The sequence below is a fragment of the Jaculus jaculus genome, chromosome 12 (assembly GCF_020740685.1).
Source record: "Jaculus jaculus isolate mJacJac1 chromosome 12, mJacJac1.mat.Y.cur, whole genome shotgun sequence".
NCBI classification, from domain to species: Eukaryota; Metazoa; Chordata; class Mammalia; order Rodentia; family Dipodidae; genus Jaculus; species Jaculus jaculus.
Genome location: NC_059113.1, coordinates 76,225,428 through 76,250,318, shown reverse-complemented (window position 1 = coordinate 76,250,318; position 24,891 = coordinate 76,225,428). Strand labels below are relative to the sequence as shown.

General features: G+C 36.8%; 1 protein-coding gene across 4 annotated transcripts; it reads right to left on the bottom strand.

Annotated features, from left to right (window-relative positions):
- Window positions 1-4,292: 4,292 nt before the first annotated feature.
- On the bottom strand, window positions 4,293-24,785 carry C12H4orf33 (chromosome 12 C4orf33 homolog). 4 transcript variants are annotated; one of them, XM_004655811.2, is made up of 6 exons: window positions 24,580-24,785; window positions 16,823-17,003; window positions 11,134-11,194; window positions 6,882-6,933; window positions 6,576-6,775; window positions 4,293-4,803 (listed from the first exon to the last, which is right to left on the bottom strand). In XM_004655811.2, exons 2-6 carry the CDS (start codon window positions 17,001-17,003, stop codon window positions 4,698-4,700), a joined length of 600 nt encoding a protein of 199 aa, XP_004655868.1. In that variant the 5' UTR covers window positions 24,580-24,785; the 3' UTR covers window positions 4,293-4,697. The 4 variants fall into 4 exon arrangements, with proteins under 4 accessions (XP_004655868.1, XP_044987810.1, XP_044987811.1 ...); XM_045131875.1 differs by having other exon boundaries at window positions 24,584-24,785; XM_045131876.1 differs by having other exon boundaries at window positions 24,743-24,777.
- Between the last annotated feature and the right edge of the window lie 106 nt (window positions 24,786-24,891).

Here is a 24,891-nt window from a genome sequence, read left to right as displayed (position 1 = left end):
ACAGCCACCGCAGCCAGCCGTGTCCCCATGCACCACCCTTTATAGGAGTTCTTCATTTTTTATTATTTATTTATTTATTTGAGAGTGACAGTCAGAGAAAGCGAGAGAGAGAGAGAGAGAGAGAGAGAGAGAGAGGGAGGGAGGGAGAGAGCATGGGTGCGCCAGGGCCTTCAGCCACTGCAAACGAACTCCAGACGTGTGCGCCCCTTGTGCATCTGGCTAACGCGGGTCCTGGGGAATCGAACCTCGAACTGGGGTCCTTAGGCTTCATAGGCAAGTGCTTAACTGCTAAACCATCTCTCCAGCCCCCTTTATAGGAGTTCTTTATATGTTCTAGGTAAAAATATTTTGATAAATTTGATAGTTATATGACTTGTCTTTCGCTTTCTTTTATTATTTATTTATTTGAGAGCATGGGGAGAAAGAGAGAATGGGTACACCAGGGCCTCCAGCAGCTGCAAACAAACTCCAGATGCATGTGCCACCTTGTGAGTATGATGTACATAGGTCCTTGGGAATCAGACTTGGGTCCTTTGGCTTTGCAGGTAAGTGTCTTAACTGATAAGCCATCTCTCCAGCACTCTTCACTTACTTAATGGACTGTGGAACAGAAGTTTATAATTTCAATGAAGTCCAATTTATCATTTTGTTGTTGCTCAGTGATTTTTATGCCTTGCTTGAAAAACATGTATCTGTCCTATTCTATATTTTCTGCTAGAACTTTTTTTATTTCACTGTTCACTTTTTGTATTTCTGTATGGTGTTAAGTAGGTAGTCATATCTTTATTTTTCCTGTTTTTCTAGATAGTCTGTTTAAAGACTATCATTTTCTTTGTGAAATGCATTGACATCATTGTCAAAAATCTACTGGAAAATACACACACACACACGTCTCTCTTTGGTTCCACTATTCTATGAATTAACATATTTCCCTATACTTATGCAAATGTCACCCTGTGTTCATAAAAAAGTGTTAAAGTCAGATTGTATAAATTCTCTGGCTCTGTTCTTTTTCAAAACTGTTATGTTAGTTTTGGTCCTTTGCATTCATTGCTATACAACTTTTGAATCAGTTTGCAAGTTCTGAAGCCACACCTCCCAATAAATAAAAGTCTTGAGATTTAAATTGGGATTGCATTGAATCTGAAGATTAACTATGGGAAATTTTAATGATATTGATTTGAATCAGTATAGAGGTTTTAACGACTTTGGTTAAATTTAGTCTTGTGCACACTAGGGTCTCTTAATATTACAAATGAACTCCAGCTGCATCCACCACTTTATGTATCTGGCTTTAGGAAGGTATTGAGAATTGAACTTAAGCCATCATGCTTTACAAGCAAGTGCCTTTAACGAAAGAGATACCTTCGAGGCACAAAACATTTATTCTTTTTAAGTTGTGTAAACAAATTAGGATTTCTTTTCTCATGTATCAAGAACTTCATTGGTAGACAGTCAAGTTGTGCTATGGCCCACAATGTTGCTATTTGGAACCTGGAGAAATTGTCAGGAAAGCAATCTCACTCACAGTAATGGGATGCAGTGGTCTCTTGACTAAACTGTATAGGTTGTCTCCTTATTGCTATTATGCTACATGAAATATTAGTTATGCAATTCATTTAAAAAGCAGAGGAAGAGCAAAGTAAAAAAAAAAAAGTGCTGGGTTAGCTTTGGTAGAAGCTTTTATCTTTAAAGACTTTTCTTTTTAGTGCTGGGCATTGAGTTGAGGGTTTTGCACATGCTAGGTAAGCGCTATACCACTGAGCTCCAACCCCAGCCTGCAACATCTTTCTTAAAGCTCTAGCTAACTCTATGTGTAATCCTGTGTCACTTAACAGCAGTGATATGTGCTAAAAGATGCATACTTCAGTGATTTTTGTCACTGTGAGAATATCAGAATGCGTACTTACACAAACTAAATGGTATAGACAGATTACTCAATGTGACCCCAATGCAATCAAGAAATTCTTGAAAAATGAGCTGTTTAATACTGCTGTTGGCATAACAAAGCATACCGTTTAACCATAGCTTTTATTACATAATAATGAATATACTCTAAAATTATAAGCTATAGCTTATTAAATACAAAGACAAGTAACACAGTCATTTATCATTATCAATTACTATGTGCTATACATTATTGAACTGCTTTGCTTTTATACAACTGGTAGGACAAGTCCATTTATACAGGCATCACCATTCTGGATCCAGACACTCACGTGAATATCCAGTTTTCCCAGCATTATTTATTTAAGAGGCCTTTTTCCCATGTATTTTTTTTTTTTTTTTTGACACCAGTCAAAAATTAGGTGACTATAACTAGTTCTCTTTATGTTTGGGTCTTCTGTTTTATTCCATTGGTCTGTTGTCAGTTTTGTGCTAATACCATGCTTGCATTGTTTGTTTTGGTGTGTGTTTTATTTGTTTATTTAGTTTTTACTACAGCTCTGTTGAATAACTCAAAATCAGGCATTTTCACTTCTCCAAAGTTATTCTTTGTGTTTAGTACTGCTTTAGCTATTCTGGTTATTTTGTGCTTTTACAGAAAGTTGAGGATTGTCTTGTCTAGCTTTTTGAAGAATGCCATTGTAATTTTGAGGGTACTTTCATTTAACCTCTAGATCACTCTCATTTATATGGCCAATGTCTTAATACTAAGTCTGCTAGTGCAGGAGAATGTTATGTCTTTATCTCCTAGTGTCTAATTCAATTTGTTTCTTCAGTGTCCTATAACTTTTACTGTAGAAGTTTTTTACCTTCTTGACAAGATATGATGGTTCATCTTTACAGTTAACTGCATTTATAATCACTTAGGAAACATGCCTCTGAGCATGTCCGTAGGGCATTTCCAGAAGGGTTTAACTGAGAGAGGAAGAATCACCTCGAATATGGGTTACTAGCTGAACATAAGCATTCATCTCTCTCTCACTCTTCTGGCTGTAATCACAATGTAACCTGCTTCTTCATATTCCTGATACAATGTCTTCCCCTCAGGTTGGATGTACTCTCAAACTGTGAGCAAAAGCAAACTCTTCCTTAAGTTCCTTTTCAGTTACTTTGTCACAATCATGAAAAATGTAATAATTATACACAAGGCTTATTCCTAGATATTTTTGAGGTTACTGTGAATAGGATTGCTTTCCTGACATTTTTCTCAGCAGGGTTCTTTTTGACATAAGGAAAAGTTATTGATTTTCATATGTTGATTTTGTAGTCTACTACTTTGCTGAGTTTATTAGATCTAAAGTCTTCTGGTAGAAATAAACCCAGGCAGCTACACCCATCTCATTCTCTACACATGTTTTCCTGGTGCCTTATTCTCAAAAATGTTCAGTGAACTGCTTACAAGGAAGTGCATTCTGCTGCTGCTAGGAGCAGGGAGTAACACATTGTAGCTGTGCATTTGATCTATAATGCAGTTTAACTGTGACATTTCTTTGTGATTTTTTTTTTTTTTTGGTCTACACAACCTATTTATATGTGCCAATGGGATACTGAAGTCACCCATTATTATTTTCTTGCAATTTATATTAGACCATAAATATTTGATACTGAAAAAATAAAATGAAGGCATTTGACAACTTGTATAACAGAATTAAGAAATTGTTACTTATTTATAAATGAGGCTTTTTGTTACCTTTTTTGTAAATGAGGCAAGTTTATTGCCTGAATTCAAGACTATTTAAAAACTTATTTTTATTTTATTTTATTTTTTTTAATTATTTATTTATTTATTTGAGAGCGACAGACACAGAGAGAAAGACAGATAGAGGGAGAGAGAGAGAATGGGCGCGCCAGGGCTTCCAGCCTCTGCAAATGAACTCCAGACGCGTGTACCCCCTTGTGCATTTGGCTAACGTGGGACCTGGGGAACCGAGCCTCGAACCGGGGTCCTTAGGCTTCACAGGCAAGCGCTTAACCACTAAGCCATCTCTCCAGCCCTAAAAACTTATTTTTAAAAAAGAATACTTTGGGCTGGGGAAATAGCTTAGTAGTTAAGGCACTTGCCTGTGAAGCCTAAGCACTTGTTTGATTCCTCAGTACCCATGTAAGCCAGATGCACATGGGGGTGCATGCATCCGGAGTCTGTTTGCAGTGTCTGGAAGCCCTGGTGTGCCCATTCTCTCTTTCTCTTTGCCTCTTCCTCTCCCTCTCAAATAAATAAATAAAATATTTTTAAAAAAGAATACTTCATTTCTTTCTATGCAATAACAATATCATTCTAAGGAAATTTTTTTTAAAAATCTGGTTAACTCATGTGTTTTGATGTCTTTATAGATACAGATATCCAGTTCAACTGAAATGTCACTGTTTTATTCTAATTTAAAGGACAAAGAGAATGTTTACATAAAAATAATTTATATTACATGTAGTTTTAAAACATGCAAATACATTTCCTAGTTTCAGGCTGGCTAAAGTTCATGGAAAATGGGGAGAGAAATAATGACTTTTGCCAAAAAGGCAGAGCCTAGACACTATGGTTCCCGGACTGAATAGCTGTGAGAAACATTTTAACTTTATAACTAAACAAATTGTCCATTCTTGTATTAACTATATATAATTTACCACAGATTGCTTTATTTTCAGTGAACTCAATTAAAATGTTTGTTGTTGAAATGTATTCATGATGTCTTATTGTATTACTTTAAAAGGTACAGAAGAGAAATGAATGATATGGTCAGTTATCTACTATACTCCTATATGTCAGGTTTCTCTTTTGGCCATAGGTCTGATCCTGGTTGTTTCCATTCTTCCCCAAGCAAGGCATTAAAACTGAAAGGCTTGAAATATTCTAGACGATGGCTAAAAGAAAAGAAAAGCATGGTATAAATTAGGATGGATTATGTATTCAAGAAGTCATGATCTTAAAGGGCTACTTGTCTGTCACATCTGCACTAGAACATCATAATATATTCTATGTATACAATGTTCTTACCTTAGCTATACAACACTTCACTCTGAAAATATTCCCCTCATATCTCAAAGCACTCTCATTTCAAGTCCGCCAGAGTTCCCTCACAGTTCAAGGAAAAGTTTAAAAATTAACCCTTGCTTCCTAACTTATTCTATCTAGCTTTACACCAACCATATTAGACTCTTCTATATGTTCTTATATTCAAACTTTGACAAAAATTTACATAAGTCATATGATCAAATGTTTAAAAAGTTTTCAGTACATATTAGAGGACAGACTTGATTTTTTTTTTTTTTTTTTTTTTTGGTCAAAACAAGAGAAGCTAACAAATGTTTTTATTCTTGGTTCTTTTCTTTCCAGAAAATCCTGAAGCTTTCTGATAACCTAATGAAGAGACAAAGGTTTCAAACATGAAATAGTGTGAGAAATCACTCCTACACACTTCCATTCCAGCCAGTGTTCTCTTGTATTCCCTACACAAAGCCCCAAAAATACATGAATGGAAAACATGAATACAGGAAGGCACTAGCGAGTAAGGAGCTAGAGAGACATTTCACTTTGTCATGGCTGAGTCAGTTGCACCTAGATTCCTATCTTTTCCTGTCTACTTTGCCAGAAGGAATAATCTTTAGAGTTACACTAATCAATTCCAGAGTAAGTTGGTAAAGAACAGCAGTGAAAGATGAGACAAGATAAAGGAGAAAAAGCTAGGTAGAAAGGGCCAGGAATGGGGAGAAAAGCAAAGGTGAAAATGTGTCAGGAAGAATATGTATGCTAGAAAATAAGGCAATGTAGAATTAAATAGGAACATGACAAAAAAGGAAAAGACCAACAGGCAGAGGAAGAACAGTGTCATACATCCCAAAGTTAAAAGGCAGCAGTTTTAATATGCCATGATGTCATGCCCACTGGGATGTCTCAGTCCAAGTCTTCTAAGCACTGGACTGCCCTGAACTACAAGTACACTTGGAGTAGGAGCAGGAATCACTCACTGACTGCCCTTTGCTAGGACCTGGGTTTCCTCCCTAAGGGGCTGGTCCTTGCAGCAGTCCATGAAGTATTCATGAGATTCTCCAGAAGCCATATTCTACCTAGATGAGAGCTTCAGGTGCAAGGGGAAAAGAGCTGAAATTAGCTGGCTTAAATTAAATGCCTGCTGTACCACAGGAGCCAGCATCTCTTTACCAACTAGCAGTCCTTTTTATTATAGCAATGCACCTAAGATCAAACTTTATATTCTTATTTTTATGAAGTTACCAAGAGAACCACAGGTACAACTAAGTATAACTAAGTTCAGGTCTTACAGCAAAGAAAAGGATATATGTGTTCTCTGCTCATACCAGGACACACTGATTCATCTGGCCATTTATCTCTGAAAATGATCATAAATGAATTTGAAGCCAGATTTCTTTATCAGTTAATGGAACATTCATGAAATAAGATTTTGCCCATATAATTATGAACAATCTAAGTGCTCTATTAATAGTAGAGAGATTATGTCAGTCCAGGTTTGATATATAATATATGTACTGAGGACAATCAGGGAACCTAGGACCCTATATTGAAAAATGACATCTTTTTCAACCAAAAGTGTTATCATGGCTCCACTAAGAGTTAATTTCCAGTAGTTGGGACATATTACTACTTGTTTTCTACTTACAAATCAGGTTGCTGCCCTTGCTGCAGCTTATGCTGAGGCACAGGGTAAAGAGCTTCATAAATTCTTTTATCACTTGATCCATGAATTGCAAATGAATTGAATTTTGTTACATTTTGGGGGAAATAACTCCAAGGAACATAAGCTTCACCTTCCCAGGTTGTCTTTCCTCTGGACACTTGGAATGATAAGGCTAGTTCTTGCTATATAAACAATATATCAAGCACAAAAGGTTAAGTTCAGATTTGCATTATAAACATAAATGTTGATTTTTCAGGCAAGGAATTTTTCGTATTTTTATTTACTCACTTTCCAAATATTTCTTCTTCCAGAGAGTAAAAGCACTAAATGCTGTCCATGGCTGTCAAAATTAAGATTACTCATAAATGTTCAAAAGAAATATTATTATCTTCTTTGTTATCTTTCATAGCTAGAATGTAGGTAAATTTCTAAATAACTGGAAATGCAATACACATATTAGATAACTATAGGGAGAGTCATTGTGCTTAGTTATTTAGAAATATTATCTTTTAATTTACCATTTTCTAGACAATTGCTATCAAACAATAAAATGCCACATGCTAAATAGCTTTTCACAAACTTTAAAGAAAAAATTATGTAATAAAATCTTTTGAATAAATGACACAAACTTTGAAAAGGAGTGGAGATATATCATGCTATTTGGAGTTTCTAATAAACAAATTGCAAAAAAAGAGAGAGAGAGAGAGAGAGAGAGAAAGAAAGAAAGAAAAGTACCCTAAGTGCTAGGCTTTATGGTCTACATGGAGTACTAAAACTGACAGTTTCTTGGATCCAAGACATTATTTTAATGAGGGAGATGGAGAAGGGGGATAAAGAGACAGAAAGAGGGTTTACACACCAGAAAGAGAGAGAGGCTTGCATAAAAGGGGGATGCATGCACTTGGAACAGAAGAGCTAAAAGAGCCAGGACAAGGGAGGAGGTTTTAAGGGGAAAGGAGAAAAACTGCTCTGTGAGGGAGGAGCTTTGAGTAGTGTGCAGAGGTGCAGGTTAGAGGAAGCTAGCCTTTCCTCTTCTTACCCCAGAGGGATACTCAATCACCATAGAAGGCTATCTCAGAATCCCATGGTTAGCATGGCCAGGTGGTGGAGGCAGAGGATGGATAGAATGCTCTGAGACTTGAACATTAAGGAAATCTGGGACCAATTTCCAAGTCAACATCTAATGACTTTATTAAATGTTATTTCTGTAAGAAAACTGTCATGAGGCTCATTAGGATGGCAGAAAATACAAACTGTGCATAGATAGAATGAAAGTAGTTAACAATACAAGGACTGTAATCTGCATCTATTTTCTCACCAACTGCCCTTGGCCTCTCTTGTGTTTTCCAGCTTTCTACAATCATTACTTCAGCATCAATGTCCCACTTTCAAAAATAAACACAGTATATTCTCAAAAGGAAACTCTAAGAAGAATACAGAAGTGGGATTAACAGAGTCAGTAAGAAATAAAGAATTTCATGTATTTACATGAAGTGAATTTACTGTCTCTGGAAAACTATCAAACCTTTCTACCCAGATGGTCCTTTGTGAGCATCTGAGAGGAATTTTCTTCAGTAAAGCATGGTAGCAGAAGAAAAGTATTCCTTTCAGTTTAAAAATCCTCTGGTTATTTTTACTGTTTCTTATGTAATCTTGGGAATAACTTAGGATGAGTAACAAAAAGAAACCTTCTTACAAATTAAAACAAGAATATTCTTCATGCTGCTTTCACAGACGTTAATTAAGTGTTATAGGAAATGATTGCCTGAAGCAAAATCATAACTCTTGGTTATGAACTATCATGATGTATATTAACCCAAACTACTCTGAGGATGTTAACTTTTAACATGTATTAATTTTATATACAATGGTTACCATGTGGTTTCTCAACAAAAGATTGTCTAGTTTTCTATGCATCCAGTGTTGTGAGCACTGCATGAAAATAAACTGATATAATCACCAATAAAATTAAAAATTTAATCACACCTGGAGGTTTTGGCAAGTCCAAGTTCTTCACTATCTTTTAGACAATTACAAATATTTGTCTTAGCTTTCTACTTATCAGGTGAAATATATCACTCAGTAGTTGAAATTGTTTTATGCTATTATGTTGGTTGTTGTTGTTGCTGTTGGATTTTGGTACTTTTTTCTTTCTTTCTTTATTTTCTTCATTTCTTGTCTTTTCATTGACTTTTTAGTTTTACTATTTTGCTTTTATGGTTCCTTTGATCTCAATTACTACTGATGTTGTTGGTCATCTTTTATGGATGTCAATTCCCTAGTAGTCTAACCACTCTCACAGGATATTTAAAAATCCCTATCCCACTGAAATAGGCTTTCATGACTGTCCTTCATACTTCTACACCCACAAAAATCTACTTCTTTACATTTTTATAACATAATAGACTCCATCTTTCCTTGCATACCTTTAACAATTAACTTTATATTTTTTGTACATGTACCTTATATGTGTTAAATATATACAATAGAATTCTATTCAGCACTATGGAAAAATGAAATTATAAAATTTGCAGGAAAATGGATGTACTTGGAAAGAATTATATTAAGTGAAATAATCCAGTTTCAGAAAGACCAAAACTGCATGTTCTCCTTGATATGCCAATCTTAGCCTGAATTTTCTGTAAGTATGTATATATAGGGGCAAATGTGGTTAAAACCTATAAAAGTAGATTGGTAAGCCAAAGCCAAGTGCAAGGAGATTAGTGGACAAAGGGTAAAGAAAAGGTAAAAGGATATATGTAACATGTAAACAGAAGGAGGGAGGGGAGAGGATTCAGGGGGTTGGGTATAGAGGGTGGACGAGATTCAAGTAAAACAAATTGTATTTGAATGATGGAAGGGATCATACCTAATCTTTGTACATCATTGAAAAAAATTAAAATAAACATTTTAAGACACTTTAAAAGCAAAAAAAAAAAAAAAAGGCTGCTTGTAAGTACTAATTCTTCAGGGCCATAAAGTTCAATTTAGCACTAGTTATATCTTACATGCACATATTTCAGTATATAACAAAAGAACATACTGTATTTGTGCACATATTAAATGTTTATGTTCCTCTCTTGTTTTTTGTTTTTTTTTCTGGGAAAAAGAGGTTTAAGCCTGCCCCCAACAATACACTCCCTCCAGGAGGCGTTCATTTGGGAACCTAGCATTCAGAGTTTATGGGGGCACACCTGAATCAAACCAACACATTCTACCCCTGGCCCCCATAAACTGATATCCATATGTGATATAAAATACAATGCATCCATCCAACTTTAAAAGTCCCCATAGCTTTTATCAATTCCAATTCTATGGTTAATATACAATATTATTTATAACTAGTATTATATTTTTCCCTCTCCATTTTTTTTTTTTTGTTTTTTTTGAGGTAGGGTCTCACTCTAGCCCAGGCTGACCTGAAATTCACTACGTACTCTCAGGGTGGCCTCAAACTCACAGCAATCCTCCTACCACCGCCTCCTGAGTGTTGGGATTAAAGGTGTGTGCCACCATGCCGGGCTTTCCCTCACCAATTTTTGATGGTCCTAGTTTTGCAGTTTTTGTTACTGTAACTTGAATGTGAAATGCTTCCCATAGCCTCATCAATTTGTGATTAAGTTTAATACTCAATCCCTATCCTGTGGCAATCTGGGAGATGGAGGCTTGCTGAAGGTGTGTCACCTGAGGTGGGCCTTCAGGTGTTTATAACCCAAGACCCCATTTCCAGAGCCAGTTCACTCTTGCTGCTACTTCTCAGCTGCTGTGGCAAGATGTGATACCCAGCCTCTTCTCTGACATGCTTTTCCCTGCCATGATGAACCTTCCCCTCAAGACAGTAAGCAAAAGTAAACCCTTACATTTCACATGCTGCTTTTGGTTGGGTGTTTTGTATCAGCAACAAGAAAGTGATTGCTACTTTAGTAGATACTACTATTATAATAGCATAATTAAGGTAATAGTGGATAGAATTTTCTAAGATAAATTATAGAACACAAATTAGTACAGTCTATGAAAAGGAAATGAAATTGTTATAATAAAATATATGCTAATAATAAGGAATGTGATTACATGGCTGGGTATGGTGGCACATGACTTTAATCCCAGCACTTTGGAGGCAGAGGTAGGAGGATAGCTTTAAGTACAAGGCCAGCCTGGAACACAGAGTGAGTGCCAGGTTAGCCTGGACTGTAGTAAGATACTACCTCAAAAAAATAACAACAATAAATAAATAAATAAAAATGTATGAATACATGAAAAAGGTACTTTGCAAAAATTACCTTCAAGTTTATTGCAAATACAAATTACATTAATGATCTAAAAGTAATATCAACATAAAATGTTGAAACAGAATATATATCCTAAGCATATATTCTAAATATATGGGGTGTATATAACAATAAGCCATTCAAATAAATTCAATTAGCATAACCTCTACTTAGCTAGAATTAGCTAGCTTTATTATAATCACTTTATTTGTAGCAGAAAACAATGTGTTAAAATTATGTAGTCATGAATAAGACAACTGTTTTATACTTACGGACAAAGTTCAACTTCTAAATACTGCTCAGTTACATCATTCAAGAAAAATGTTTCCACAACTTATAAAAATAAACATAAAATAAGTTATTTAATTTTGCTCAAAATAATTTGCAGTAAATTATTTGTTTATGCTTTTACACTAAAAAAATGAAATGTTAACTATTTTTTCTTAAATTGTCAAACTATTCCCAGCAGAAAAAGGGCAAAATAAATATGTAGTCAATATGTAGTACCTTAAAGGAGAAAGACATAAGAAGTCATAAGTCATCATTGATTGCCTCCTATATGACTGCCATAAATTAAAGAGATATATAAAGTCTAGTGCTAGTGAAGTCATAGGGAAATGAACATTATCACAGACAGGCTTTTTTCTAATTATCTTCTTCTAGGACTTATCTTAAAGAAATAAATCAGAGAAAACTAGACAAAGGAAGCATAGTTCTATTCATCAAAGTATTACTCAAATACTATAAATTACATAAATAGCTATCTCCTCTTATATAAGATAATAAATAAATTATGGAATTTACGTATCCCATATAACAGAATGCAGTGGTGCCATTAAACTCAAAGGCGCAATGAAATATTTTTTGGCATGGAAAGATATCCAAGATATCAAAAGGCAGTCTGAAGAGCGAATGCACCAAATGCACATGAGATCAATTCAAACATGCATGTGTGCCAGTGAACACATGTCTGTAACACAGACTCAGCAATGTTCAATGTGGTTATCTTTGAAAGATGAGCTAGAAGGAGGTTAAGAATGGTGGAAACAGGGCTGGAGAGATTGCCTAGTGGTTAATGCATTTACCTGAAAAGCCAAAAAGACCCAGGTTTGATTCCCCAGGATCCACTTAAAATCAGATGCACACAAGGTGCCATATGTGTCTGTAGTTAGTCTGCAGTGGCTAGAGGCCTTGGTATGCTAATACTCTCTCTCTTTCTCTCTCTCTCTTTCTTTCTTTCTCAAGTAAATAAAAAATAAAATAAAATAAAAAGAATTATAGAACTGAATTCTAGGGGAAAAGAGTGGTATAATTAAAAGTATAATTAGGGTATGTCGAGGCTTATTTAAAGAAGTGATTTAGTCTTACTAGGCAAATCTTTCAGCATAGGAAGAACTGGAAACGTGACAGAGAGAATAATGGGCCAGGTCATGGAAAATCCTATACAGAGATCACATGAAAAAGAGAACATTTGGGCTGGAGAGATGGCTTAGTGGTTAAGTGCTTGCCTGTGAAGCCTAAGGACCCCAGTTCGAGGCTCGGTTCCCCAGGTCCCACGTTAGCCAGATGCACAAGGGGGCGCACGCGTCTGGAGTTCGTTTGCAGAGGCTGGAAGCCCTGGTGCGCCCATTCTCTCTCTCTCCCTCTATCTGTCTTTCTCTCTGTGTCTGTCACTCTCAAATAAAAAGAAAAAAAAGAGAGAGAGAGAGAGAACATTTATCTTGACAGAACAGGGTGCATGAGAAACTTTTAGTTAAAGGATGTATTTAAAACTTCATTTTAGATTGGTCACTCTGACTTCTAAGTGAAGAATGGACTTAAGGAAAAAAAAGACTACTGGGAAGGTTTTGCCTTGACCAAGATAAATGATGATGAAGGCCTAACCTACAGCAAAGAGTATGGAGATGAGGAGGAAGGACTGAATTAGAGAAATGTTTAGAAAGGGAAATGGATAGGCCATAGTAAATGAATCCATCTATGGAGAGTAAGAGAGCAGGATATCTTTGGGTGACCTCACAGTTTATATGATGGTGATTTGAGATACTGTTGGCACCATTAACAGAGACTGGGAAGTTATGGAAAGAAGCAGTTCTGTGAGAAAAACAGATGAGGACTCATTGAATTTGAAGCCAATAGCATCTTGAAAAATAAGTTAGACTGATATGAACATCCTGAGGAACCTAGCATGCAAAAATTATATATATGTGTGTGTGTGTGTTTGTGTATATGTATATGTATGTGTATATATATACATATATATATGGATGTATATATATATGTGTGTATGTATATGCATGTGTATGTATGTGTGTGAATATATATATATGAAAAGACAATAAGGCTGTGGATGTAACTCAATGGCAGAGCACTTACCTAGCATGCATAGGCTCTGGATTATATTCGAGAACTGCTTCCCCCTCCCAAGCCCAAACAAAAAAGGTATGTTTAACATATAGCTTACTAACACTGATAACACATGACTTGCTCCAAGAATGGTAGAAATGAAATGTTAGTTTTGATTACAAGATTCACCAAAGGCATCTTTGACGAAATGGGACCTAAATTGACCTTAAACTGGGTACATTACAGCCAGACGGAATACAGTGACAAGACATGTGGATGAGAATATGAACGGACATTAAACCATCACCTTTCAGTATGGTCAAGAGCTTTTGGTTAAATGTGGCACAATCAATGACTGTTTAGAAAGCTTATAGAGAGGGGTTGAATTTTATGCTGGGGACAGTATGGTATATATATATTTCAGAAAGATAAACCTGAAGGACTGGCTATGATACAGTGTAAGGGGATCACAGAGCAAATCTGAAACCATATAATTTCCAGACATGTCTTTCTAGCTATAATTTGATATATGAGATGACTTGACAGTACAAATATTAAATTTCATGTTGAGGATAACAGTATTTCTCTATTAAGTAAAACACCCCAAAATTCCCCAAAAGAGGGTTAAAGACAAAAAGGAGACTAGGAATTATTCTTAGATCAGGTTATAGAAGAAGGAATCTGGATTCATAATTGCCAGTTTTTACTGTTCTAGTTATATAATGAAGCCCTACAGGGAATGGGGGTGAAGTCAGAAAGACAGATTGGCAAAAAATATCAGAAACTGCATGTTAGTAGCTCAGAAACACTTCTTGAGGCCGTTGATATTAAGAGATATTATTGAAAGGTGTGTATTTATGTTTGCCATTTTTTTTATGGTTCTGGTTCTACCTGTGCTCTCTTGTGTTAACTAGTATTTGAATATTGCTTGGTTTTTCTAGGTTCCTTATATGTGTACTTTTCCTTTTCTTTAGCATGGAGGAATCTATCAAGTATTTTCTGTACAGCTGGTTTTGTCTTCAAATACTCCTTTAACCTGCTTTTGTCATGGAATGTCCTTATTTCTCCATCTATTTGAATGGATAGCTTTGCAGGATAAAGTAACCTTGGTTGACAGTTGTTATCTTTCTGAACTTGGAATATATCACTCCAAGCCCTTCTGGCTTTTAAAGTTTGTGTTGAATAATCTGCTGTAATCCTGATGGGCTTACTTTTGTAGGTAACTTGATTTTTCTCTCTAACTGCTTTCAATATTTTTTCTTTGGTTTGTGTGTTTGGAAGTTTGATTATAATATGGCGAGGAGAGGTTCTTTCCAGTTTTTGTCTGGCTGGGGTTCTAAAGGCTTCCTGTATCTGCATTGGCACCTCTTTCCCAATTTGGGGGAAGTTTTCTTCTATGATTTTGTTGAAGACGCCTACTATGCCATTGGAGTGGAATTCTTCTCCTTCTACTATGCCCTAAATTCTAATATTTGATCTTTTCATAGTGTCCCGAATATCTTGAAATTCCCACTCATACTTTTCTATAAGTTTGTCTTTCTCTTTGTTGGCCTGTATTAGATCTGCCACCTGGTCTTCTAGCTTAGATATTCTGTCCTCTCCTTCATCCATTGTACTGGTGAGATTTTCTACCGAGTTTTTTATTTCGTTAAGTGTGTTTTTCATTGCTAGGAATTCTGTTTTTTCTTTATTATTTTTATTTCCTTATTTATGTCTTGTATTGCCTTCTTTATTTCATTAAATTGGTGTCCTGCATCATCTTTGATTTCCTCTTTGATTCCTTTGATTTCCTCTTTGATTTCTTCTTTGATTCCTTTGATTTGTTCTTTTACCTCTTTGAACATATTTACAATCATTTTTTTGAAATCTTTCTCAGGCATTTCCTCTAAGTCGTTCTCACTGGAAGTCATTTCTGATGCATTAATACTTTTCGGTGGATTTATATCATCTTGCTTTTTAGTGTTTCTTGTGTTATAATGTATATATATTTTGCATCTTGGATTAAGTTAATGCTTGGATTTTCTAGCTAGCTGGGTATTCTTAGCTGTTATCAATTGATCTGATATTATATATTTTCAGGGTAGGAGCTTAAGGTGTTAGGTGTGGCTCTTCAGACTCTCAGAGTATCTACAAAGGTGTTCCTAGGGGTTGAGTTTCCCTGCTATGGGATATTCAAGTAGGCTGAGTGGAATAAAATACAGGTATATTCTAAAAGTTAACTAAACACTGTACACAGTCAATCAAAAACAGCTCCAAGTATGTATGCAAGAGTAGTTATTATAACAACCAGATCCTCTATCAACAAAGAGGTTAAGATTTCTGGTCTGTTGAGGGATCCAAGTCAGCTTGTGACCAAGTGAGACACTTTCCTAGTGCAATCCCAGTTACCTTGGATGATTTTGGTCTCAGTCAAGTTGCTGCTTGGGTTGTTGGGCTGCTGTTCTGATTTCTGGAGCTGGGCACTGGCTTTTCCTGAGGGGCAAACCAAGTCTGGCAACTGTGGTCCTGCAGATCAGCACCCCTGTTGCTGGAACTGCTGCTGCTAAAGCTGCCGCCACTGGGTCTGTTGCTGCTGCTGCTGAAGCTGCTGCTGCTGGGTCCACTGTTGCTGCTACCTCTGCTACTGCTGCTGTAGCTGCCACTGCTGGCGCCACCGCTGCTGCTGAAGCTGCTGCTGCTGGGTCCACTGCCACTGCTGCCACTGAAACTGCTGCTGCTGCCGCTACTGGATCTGCTGCTGCTGGGGCCACTGTTACCGGTGCCAGAGCCGCTGATGTTGCTGCAGGACTCTGCTCCTGCTTGGGTCCTGCTGTCTGCTCAAGTTGGTGTGGCCAGCTCCCAGGACTGCTGCTCTGTTCGCTGGAGCTGGGCACAGGTGGTGGGGGAGGGAAGGGAGCCGCAGCTGCTCTAGTTCTCTAGCTGTTCCATGTGTTCTTCTACCTCGTGGTCTGCTCCTCAGTTGCTCACTGCCGCTCTCCCTTCACATTTCTTGAGTTGCAGAGAGCTCCGGTGTGAGTGGAAGCTCCCCGCAACTGGCTTTTCCTGCGGCTGGAGCTGAGCCTTGTGGCTTTTTGGTGCGCCGCCGCCGTGTTTGGCGGAGCTGCCAGGGTCTCTTTTGCTGGCCTGTGCGGGCTCTGGATGCTCTGGATCTCTTCTACTTCTCTGCTGCCACTTCAATTTCCTATACACCTCACTTTTAATAAAAGTGTGTATTTTGCTGAGTTTTTTTTTTTTTTTTGTCTTTTTCCCCCCTAGGCTGCTTTGGCATGGTATCTACACTGCCATCTTAACTGGAAGATTTCAGAAACACTTCTTAACAGCAAGATAAAATAATAGTTATGAGAGGTTATTATAAAAGATTTGTATTTGGTTGGTGCGATGGCTTAGTGGTTAAGGTGCTTGCCTGCAAAGCCAAAGGACCCAGGTCCAATTCCCCAGAACCCACATTAGCCAGATGCAGAGGGGGCACATGCATCTGGAGTTCCTTTGCAGTGGCCGGAGGCCCTGGTGTGCCCATTCTCTCTCTCTCTCCCTCTTTCTCTGTCAAATAAATAAGTAAAATAAAATATATTTTTAAAAAGATTTGTGTTTGTAATAAAGTACAGTGCCTCCACTTACCTTCGTAATCCCACAGTTTATTGCAAGGCTTTCCTGGTTCTCCAGGAGGGGTTGGAGGGTCATTGAAAAATGGAGCACTAACTTGCATCATTACTCCTCCATCACCTGGACTCAGCCTGACTGACACTGGTTCGTGCCTCACTGGAAAACCATCCCAAGTGTGTTCGATTTTAAAATCCATCTGGAGAGCAAGTTAAAAGAAATTTCTTAACAACATATAAATTTTTCCTTTATTTAGAAATGAAATGAAAATTCAGATGCCCAATAGCAGATTGAAAGAGTAGAGTAACAGAACAGGGTCCTGGGAGTCAGAAGGCCATTTTGTTATAGCAAGTCTCATGGACTCTCAGTTCTCTTCTGAAATAGGGAGGGGGATCCTAAAAGCTTTAAGACTTTTGGTCTAATGAAGGTCTGACTTCCTTGCAAAGTATCAAAATCATTGTAAGGTATCTTTCAGACACAAAATGGCCTTGATATTCATGACCTCATAGTGCATGGCACTACCTACACAAGACCTTCATAATAGGAAGAAACAAAGATGAAGTCAGGGCTGGAGAGATGGCTTAGTAGTTAAGCGCTTGCCTGTGAAGCCTAAGGACCTCGGTTTGAGGCTCGATTCCCTAGTACCCACATCAGCCAGATGCACAAGGGGGCACATGCATCTGGAGTTCGTTTGCAGTGGCTGGGGACCGTGGCGTGCCCATTCTCTCTCTCTCTTCCTCTTTCTCTGTCAGTTTCAAATAAATAAATAAACATAAAACAAGTTTTTTCTTTAAAAAGATGATGTCAATATAGAAGAAAGACTAATTGGAAAGAAGGGATTCAATAAAGAGTGGATTTGTTATGGGGAAGTAGGGGTGGTGGGTGAGAATTATCATGGCTTATTCTCTAAACTTACGTAAGCTGTCAATAAAGTTTAAAAAATCATTGTGAGCATTATAATCAAGTACAATGGGAAGTTGTTATTATACTTAACTATAAGCATATGAATTCATATTTTATCCTTTTTTAATTAAAAATATGCAGTTGCCTGAGTTACTGGATCCTCTGGAAATCAAAGCATAATAATAAAATTCAACTTAGTAGAACAATCTCTAAAAATTAGTGAAAGTGATACAATAATACCTATACTTTACATTAAAAATCTTTTTTTTGTGTGTGTGGAGGGAGACTCCAATTATTTTAAGGTTACTAGAGTTGAATTTTGTCTTCCTTCATCCCTGGTACATACTTTCTTTTTGCCTTCTTTTGGGGGGGATATTTCAATCATGAAGTGATCATTTGTCTAATTAATAACTTCTAATTGAAAAATTGAACAGAATCTATTATTATTTAAACTGTGAAAGAAACTAAGACATAGGAAATATTTTCCCTTTAAATTGCTTTTCTATGTTTCAAATGGACTTTCTATGTCTTAAAAGGACTCAATAGTAGATAAGTAGATAAGTAAAAATTACATTGTGTTAAACATATTGAAAGAGTATATTATCTTATTTAATTTGACTATGAATTTGTTTCCAGAAAACTTCATATCACTTTAAGAATACTCACCTAGTATGTAAAGTACTTATTTAAAAGTTCACCAAGGGCTGAAGAGATGGCTTAGTGGTTAAGGCATTTGCCTATGAAGCCAAAGTCATAGGCTTGATTCCCCAGGACCCACATAAGCCAGATGCACAAGGGGTACATGAGTCTGAAGTTCATTTGCAGTGGCTAGAGGCCCTGGTGTACCCATTCTCTCTCTGTCTGTCTCTCTTCTATCTCTCTCTCTCTGCTTATAAATAAATAATTTAAAAAAATCATTAACCAAGGGCTGAGAAGATATCTCAGTGAATAAAGATCTGGCCTTACAAGCATGAACACCTGAGTTCAATCCCCAGTACCAATGTATAAATGCCACATGTGGTGCTATTAGCCTGTAATCCCAGCACTAGGAAGATAGAGATAGAAGGATCCCTAGAACTTACTGGTTAGCCAGTCTAGCCTAATTGGTGAACTCCAGGCCAATGAGAGACTCTGTTTTAATAAGAAGTGGACATGGGATAGAGAGATGGCTTAGTAGTTAAGGCTCTTCTTGCCTGTGAAGCCTAAGGACCCATGTTCGACTCTCCAGGTCCCACTTAAGTCAGATGCACAAAGTGAGTAAGCACAAGGTTGCACATATACACTAGGTGGCACAAGTGTCTGGAATTCAATTGTAATGGCTGAGGCGCTGGAACACTAATTTCTCTTTCTCTTAAAAAAAAGTGGATGTTTATGAGGATAATACCTGAAGTTGTCCTCTGGCCTCCAAGTGCACACACACACCCACACAAGTGCCTTCACACACATGTACTCCCACACACATATGAATACATATCTGTACACAAAATAAATAAATGCATTTTAAAATATACCTAAATGGTATAGGCTTGCTGACCTGGTAACAATCTAAAGATAACATGGACTTACACAGACAACTGATTCTCCTCTTTACTCCCTTAGTCATTTCCTAAGACTTGAGTCCTAGTGCCTTTCAACGTCTTTGCACTATTCTCACTAAGCAGAGATCCCTTAATTGTCAAGGTCTTTCCCCACCAGAGCTTAAGCTGTCCTCCCGATCATTCTCTATGACTGACAAACTTGCCCATTTTGAGTTTTTTTTTTTTTCCACTTGTCCTTTTTGATTCACAACACTTACACTACAAGACATATTAGGTATTTTCTGCCATTTAGAGCTACAATGCTTGGACTAGGAACTCACTACTTATTTGCCAAGTGAATACTGTTCTAGTCTCTACATCTAAAATTGTATAACTATAAGCTTTATATAGAACAAATCTACTGTGTTAATGACATCAGTCTTTTGTTAATGCTACATATCAACACAATGACTAATAACAAGGATGATATATCATTCCCAGAAATTTCCTTTCTACTGAGTTCATTTATTAAGTACTCATCTGGCTCAGGCTGAGGAAGTAACCAAAGTATATTAAGTTCATGGGGAGTTTGAGATGCTCATGTACCTAATCAACCAGACCACCATTTTCACTGTCAACAAGTTTGTTTTACAGTCTAATTTCATAGAATAGGATCCCTTCACCAAACCTGGCTTGAAACTAATCTGAGACTTATATGTTAAAAATTCAAGGCATATAAATACAAAAAAATCTTATAATAGAGAAGGCCCAAGTATTTTACAATATAAAAACAAAATTAAAAATAGTAGCCTCCCTATCCTGGCCACAGAAAAACCTACCACTAATAATCAAATGACAGTCTTGGACAAAGTACATGTCATTCATATTTCATACCATAACTACTTGCTTTTTAACGTTTAACAGATTTCTAGAAATCAATCAGGAAAAGACCAACACCCAATAAAAAAATGAGTAACCTATGAACAGCCATTTCACAGAATTAAAACACAATGTACATATGAGGGAACTGGCAAGAACCAGGACGTTCTGATAACAAAACCTCAAAAGAACACAGACTGCAATTGGGGAATAACATATAGCCTCTATGAAGAGCATAATATCAATATTGATAAATAAAATGCAAGCATCCTCTGATAGAATCATCCTACTTTAGGAGTTATTGTATCTAGACATAAGAAATGCAATAAGCATTAAAATAAATGAACAAATAGTTTTTTTAAATATTCCACTCAAGTTTAGGTGTTTTTGTTTTGCTTTGTTTTAAAGAAGCATAATTCAGCAACATAAGCACTATCCAACAATTTGAAACTTAACTACAAATCACTAATAGAGTAATATGGAATGAGTAATTCATCTATTATAACTACAAAATAAATGAATTTATAATCAAAAATCATTATGTTATTACATTAATTATAAATTATACTGCTGAGAGACATTTATATAGTAGTTAATTGTTGTGATATTGAAACCATACTTCTGGGTTCCTAACTCAGGTACTTCCTGTGTGATCAGTTCTGAATCTTGTTTAGTTAAATTTCCACCTTTATATTATTCTTCATAATATTTTGGAGAGTAACATGTGTTCAATATCAACTGAATGAAATTAATAGCAGTGAAATCAGTCACTAGTTTTCAACCTACAAAATTTTCCAAAGCTTTTCTCCCTTTTCTTTCTTTCCTTCCTTCCTCGTTCCCACTCCATCCCTCTTTCCCTCTCCCTTTTTTGTTTTGTATCACATTCTCATGTAGCCTGGATAGCCTCTAACTTACTGTGTAGCTGAGAATGTCCTTGAACTTCTGATTTTCCTGCCCACACCTCCCAAAAATTGGAATTACAGTAGTGTGCTAGCATGCCTAGATTCCAAGTTATTTTTTTTAATTTAGGAAAAATATCTATTATAAACATGAAATACTAGCTTGAGAATAATCAAGCACTTAGTAAGCACTTTGCTTTCTCATGTCTCACTCTTTGAAAATATTTAATTTTAATTTTATTTATTTGGGAGAGAGAGAAAGAAGGAGGTAGAAGGAGAGAGAATGGGCACACCAGGGCCTCTAGCCACTGGATATGAACTCCAGACACATGTGCCAATGTGTATCTAGCTTATGTGGGTACTGCAGAATTGAACCTGGGTCTTTAGGCTTTGCAGGCAAGTGCCTTAACTGCTAAGCCATCTCTTTAGCCCCTCATGTCTCATTCTTGAACTTCATTTATTCTATTACTATTCATGCCCACTCTATGAATTCTCTTATTTATTCATCAGATATTGATATTTAATTGTTTCAGGTATCATGATATAGCCTGGAGACAAATTACAAAACAACACAATAAGGACTGCAAGTGATACATGTAAATTATGTACTAAGATGGACTCTACCTTGGAGAAAGTGGATAGAAAACTTGGGAAAATTTTTAAAAGAAGAAACACTACTGGCAGAACCACCTCAATTTTATTTAATGGTGACAATGATTCTCAAAATATCCCATTAAAATTCATTCAGTAAAGCATACATATGCATAAAAAACTATGGTTTATCATGACTTTAACCACCATTATCATATACAATTAAATAACTCAAGTACAGACATCAGGGTTCCCATTTTACTATTCAATTTAGACAAACACCATTTGTCATTTATTTACAGAAGACATTTTGCTTTCATGTACCCCAATATATTTTGTCAATAATGAGTGCAAATGTCACATTTATAACTAGTTGTTCAATGTCAGTTTACATCAAAATAGGACAATAAAGCAGATTCAAATGCAGAAGAGTTCCAGTCAAGTCCTTGCACACTGTAAGAGGTAGAATTGCACACTCAATATTCCCTTTAATGTAAGTTTTTGTGTTAACTTTAAGGTCATTAAAAACCAGAACAAGTTTAATCTTCACTGATTCAAAGCTAAATTAAATATTTTTATGATTATTATGAACACATACATATTTAACAGCTAGTCTTTTAGAAACTATAACCTGTAACCAGTATTTGAGTACTTTAGTGGACACAATGAACTATTTTGTAAATTTCTTAATATATTTTGCAACATTATTTTGTTTATGTAAGTACAGGACCACATTTTTTAAATTGTTAAGCAGAAAGCCCAATAGAACTTCATCTGTGCCATTTTTTAAAAAAGAAACTTTATTTCAATCCATAAAAATACATTCTAGGGCTAGTGGTTAAATGCCTTTCCTGCACAAGCCTAAAGCCTAAGAGGTCCTGAAACTAAGGAGTTTGAATCTTCATAACCCATGTATATAGTTGGACATGGCCACATGTTCCTGAAATCCCAGAGTAAAAAAAGACCTGGACTCTCAAAAGGCAGCAAGCTCCAGTATGAGTAATAGACTCTGGCTCAAACAAGAACAAGCAGAAGAGTGATGGACTGGGCCACTGACTCTTCTACTAGAGCTAACCCAGGCGAACATTATCTGCCACAGGTGAGCACATGGGTGCAGCAAGGGCACATAGATGTACATATACCAAAATACACACAATAATTAAATAAAGACAATAAATAAAGACATAAATAAATTAAATTCCCTCATCCAAAACATAGAATATATTAAAAAGCATTATATCTAGTGGCTATCTCAATGCTAACATTTTTTTTAATGACAATGTTGTAATTTTTTGAAGTTCTAAAATTTAAATCAAGGAAAAATCAATTTTTATTTTTTTTATTTTTATTTTTCAAAGTAGGGTATCACTCTAGCCCAGACTGACCTGGAATTCACTGTGTAGTCTCAGGGTGGCCTCGAACTCATGGTGATCCTCCTACTTCTGCCTCGCAAGTGCTGGAATTAAAGGTGTGCGCCACCATGCCCAGCCCAAAATCAATTTTTAAAAGTGTAAATTGTTAACTATCCACCAATGTAAATTTTACCTATTTTGTTCTTGTAAAAATTGTTAACTTTTTGTTTTTGAGGAAACTAACACTTTTAAAGAAGTAACTGGTAGACTTGCAGGATATTTTGAGTCCTCCTACTTACATGCCTTATTTATAAAATCTTATTACTATTATATTACCTAAATAATATTATTATTATCATACCTAAACAACAGTTGTCTCTGCCAATGCAAAAACAGCTCTCATCTCAAAAAGATTAAGTAGTTTAGGGGGGAGAAAGGGTATTACCTTGGGATATTTTTTATAATCATGGAAAATATTAATAAAAATTGAGAAAAAAAAGTAGTAGTTTATTCTGGAACTAAATATGGCTAAGGAACACAAATTGAAGTTGCCAGAAATACCATTGTGGTCCCAAAAGCTTCATGAAGTTTTTAATAGTAAAAGTACAAATAAAACCACAAAATAAAGGAACTTTAAGAATACACTGTGGAAACATCAGGCAGGCATACTACTACAAAGCAGGTTAGTCTCTGCCATAGGCCTCAGATGCTGATGACATTCTTAGCCTTAGTGGAAGCTAAAGGGGCTGTGCAGTCTAAAGAAATTCTTTTTAAATATTTTTATTTATTTATTTGAGAGCGAAAGACAGAGGGAGAAAGAAGCAGATAGAGAGAATGGGCGCATGAGGGCCTCCAGCCACTGCATATGAACTCTAGAGATGTGCGTCCCCTTGTGCATCTGGCTAACATGGGTCTTTAGGCTTTGTGCACAAGTGCCTTAATAGCTACGCCATCTCTCCAGCCCTCTTTGTACATTCTAAAAACCATTTCACCTGATAGTCACAAGGATGTTAGGTGAAATACAGAAGTGGCAATAAACAGCTTATAAAGGGACTAGCTCAAGATAACTTGGCTCCCAACCTATAATGTTCTTTTTCCACAGAATCAGGACTTTTAGTCAGTCACCAGCCGTGTAGAATGTTACACAAAGGCTTATCTTCCTCCCCCCCCCCCGGAAACTTATGTTCAGTTCGTTCTTTAAAAAAGTATTTATTTATTTGAGGGAGAGAAAAAGGGAAAGGGGGGGGGGAGAACCACCAGCGTTTGCAAATGAACTCCAGAAGCATGTGTCACCTTGTGCATCTGGCTTACGTGGGTACTGGGGAATCGTGGGTCCTTTCCCTTTGTAATCAAGCATCTTAACCTCTAATCCATCTCTCCAGCCCTAAGATCCTTCTGTTTTATTAAAAAATATTTACTTGAGAAAGACAGAGTTAGTGAGCATGGGCTCGCCATGGCCTTCTGCCATTGCAAATGAACTCCAGATGTATGGGCCACTTTGTGCATCAGGCTTTACATGAGTATTGGGGAATGGAACTCAGTCCGTCAGGCTTTGTAAAGCGTCTTTAGCCAGTGAGCCATCACTCCATCCCCAGATGTCCTTTCTTGAAGACCCATGACAAGCAAAGTCATACTTATCTTCCAGATGATGAATGCCAAGTTCATATCCAGCAGTGGTCCGGAGGGACAGCTTTGATGGGTCCCCTCAGCTCTAAGAATCTACCTGTACTAGGGCGCCACGGAACTTAAGACATGAACCTCGTAAGCTATTCGTGTCAGATTTTTGGGTTTTCTTACAGGAAACGAAGACGCTGAAGCGCGCGTCTGCAGGAGACGCCAAGCGCGCGCCTCAGCCAAGAATCCGCCCACCGCCTGACATCCAGCCAATAGCGCGCCGGCGTCCAGGTGGCGCGCTGACGCAAGCGCTGACGCCCGCGTGATGACGA

Coding starts and splice junctions, on each gene's coding strand:
- C12H4orf33 (XM_045131875.1), bottom strand. CDS start 24,610: ATGAACTTGGCATTCATCATCTGGAAG. Junction 17,004..24,583: donor TGGCATTCATCATCTGGAAG/ATAAGTATGACT, acceptor CTTGCTCTCCAG/ATGGATTTTAAAATCGAACA. Junction 4,804..6,575: donor CAAGGGCAGCAACCTGATTT/GTAAGTAGAAAA, acceptor CTTTTCTTTTAG/CCATCGTCTAGAATATTTCA.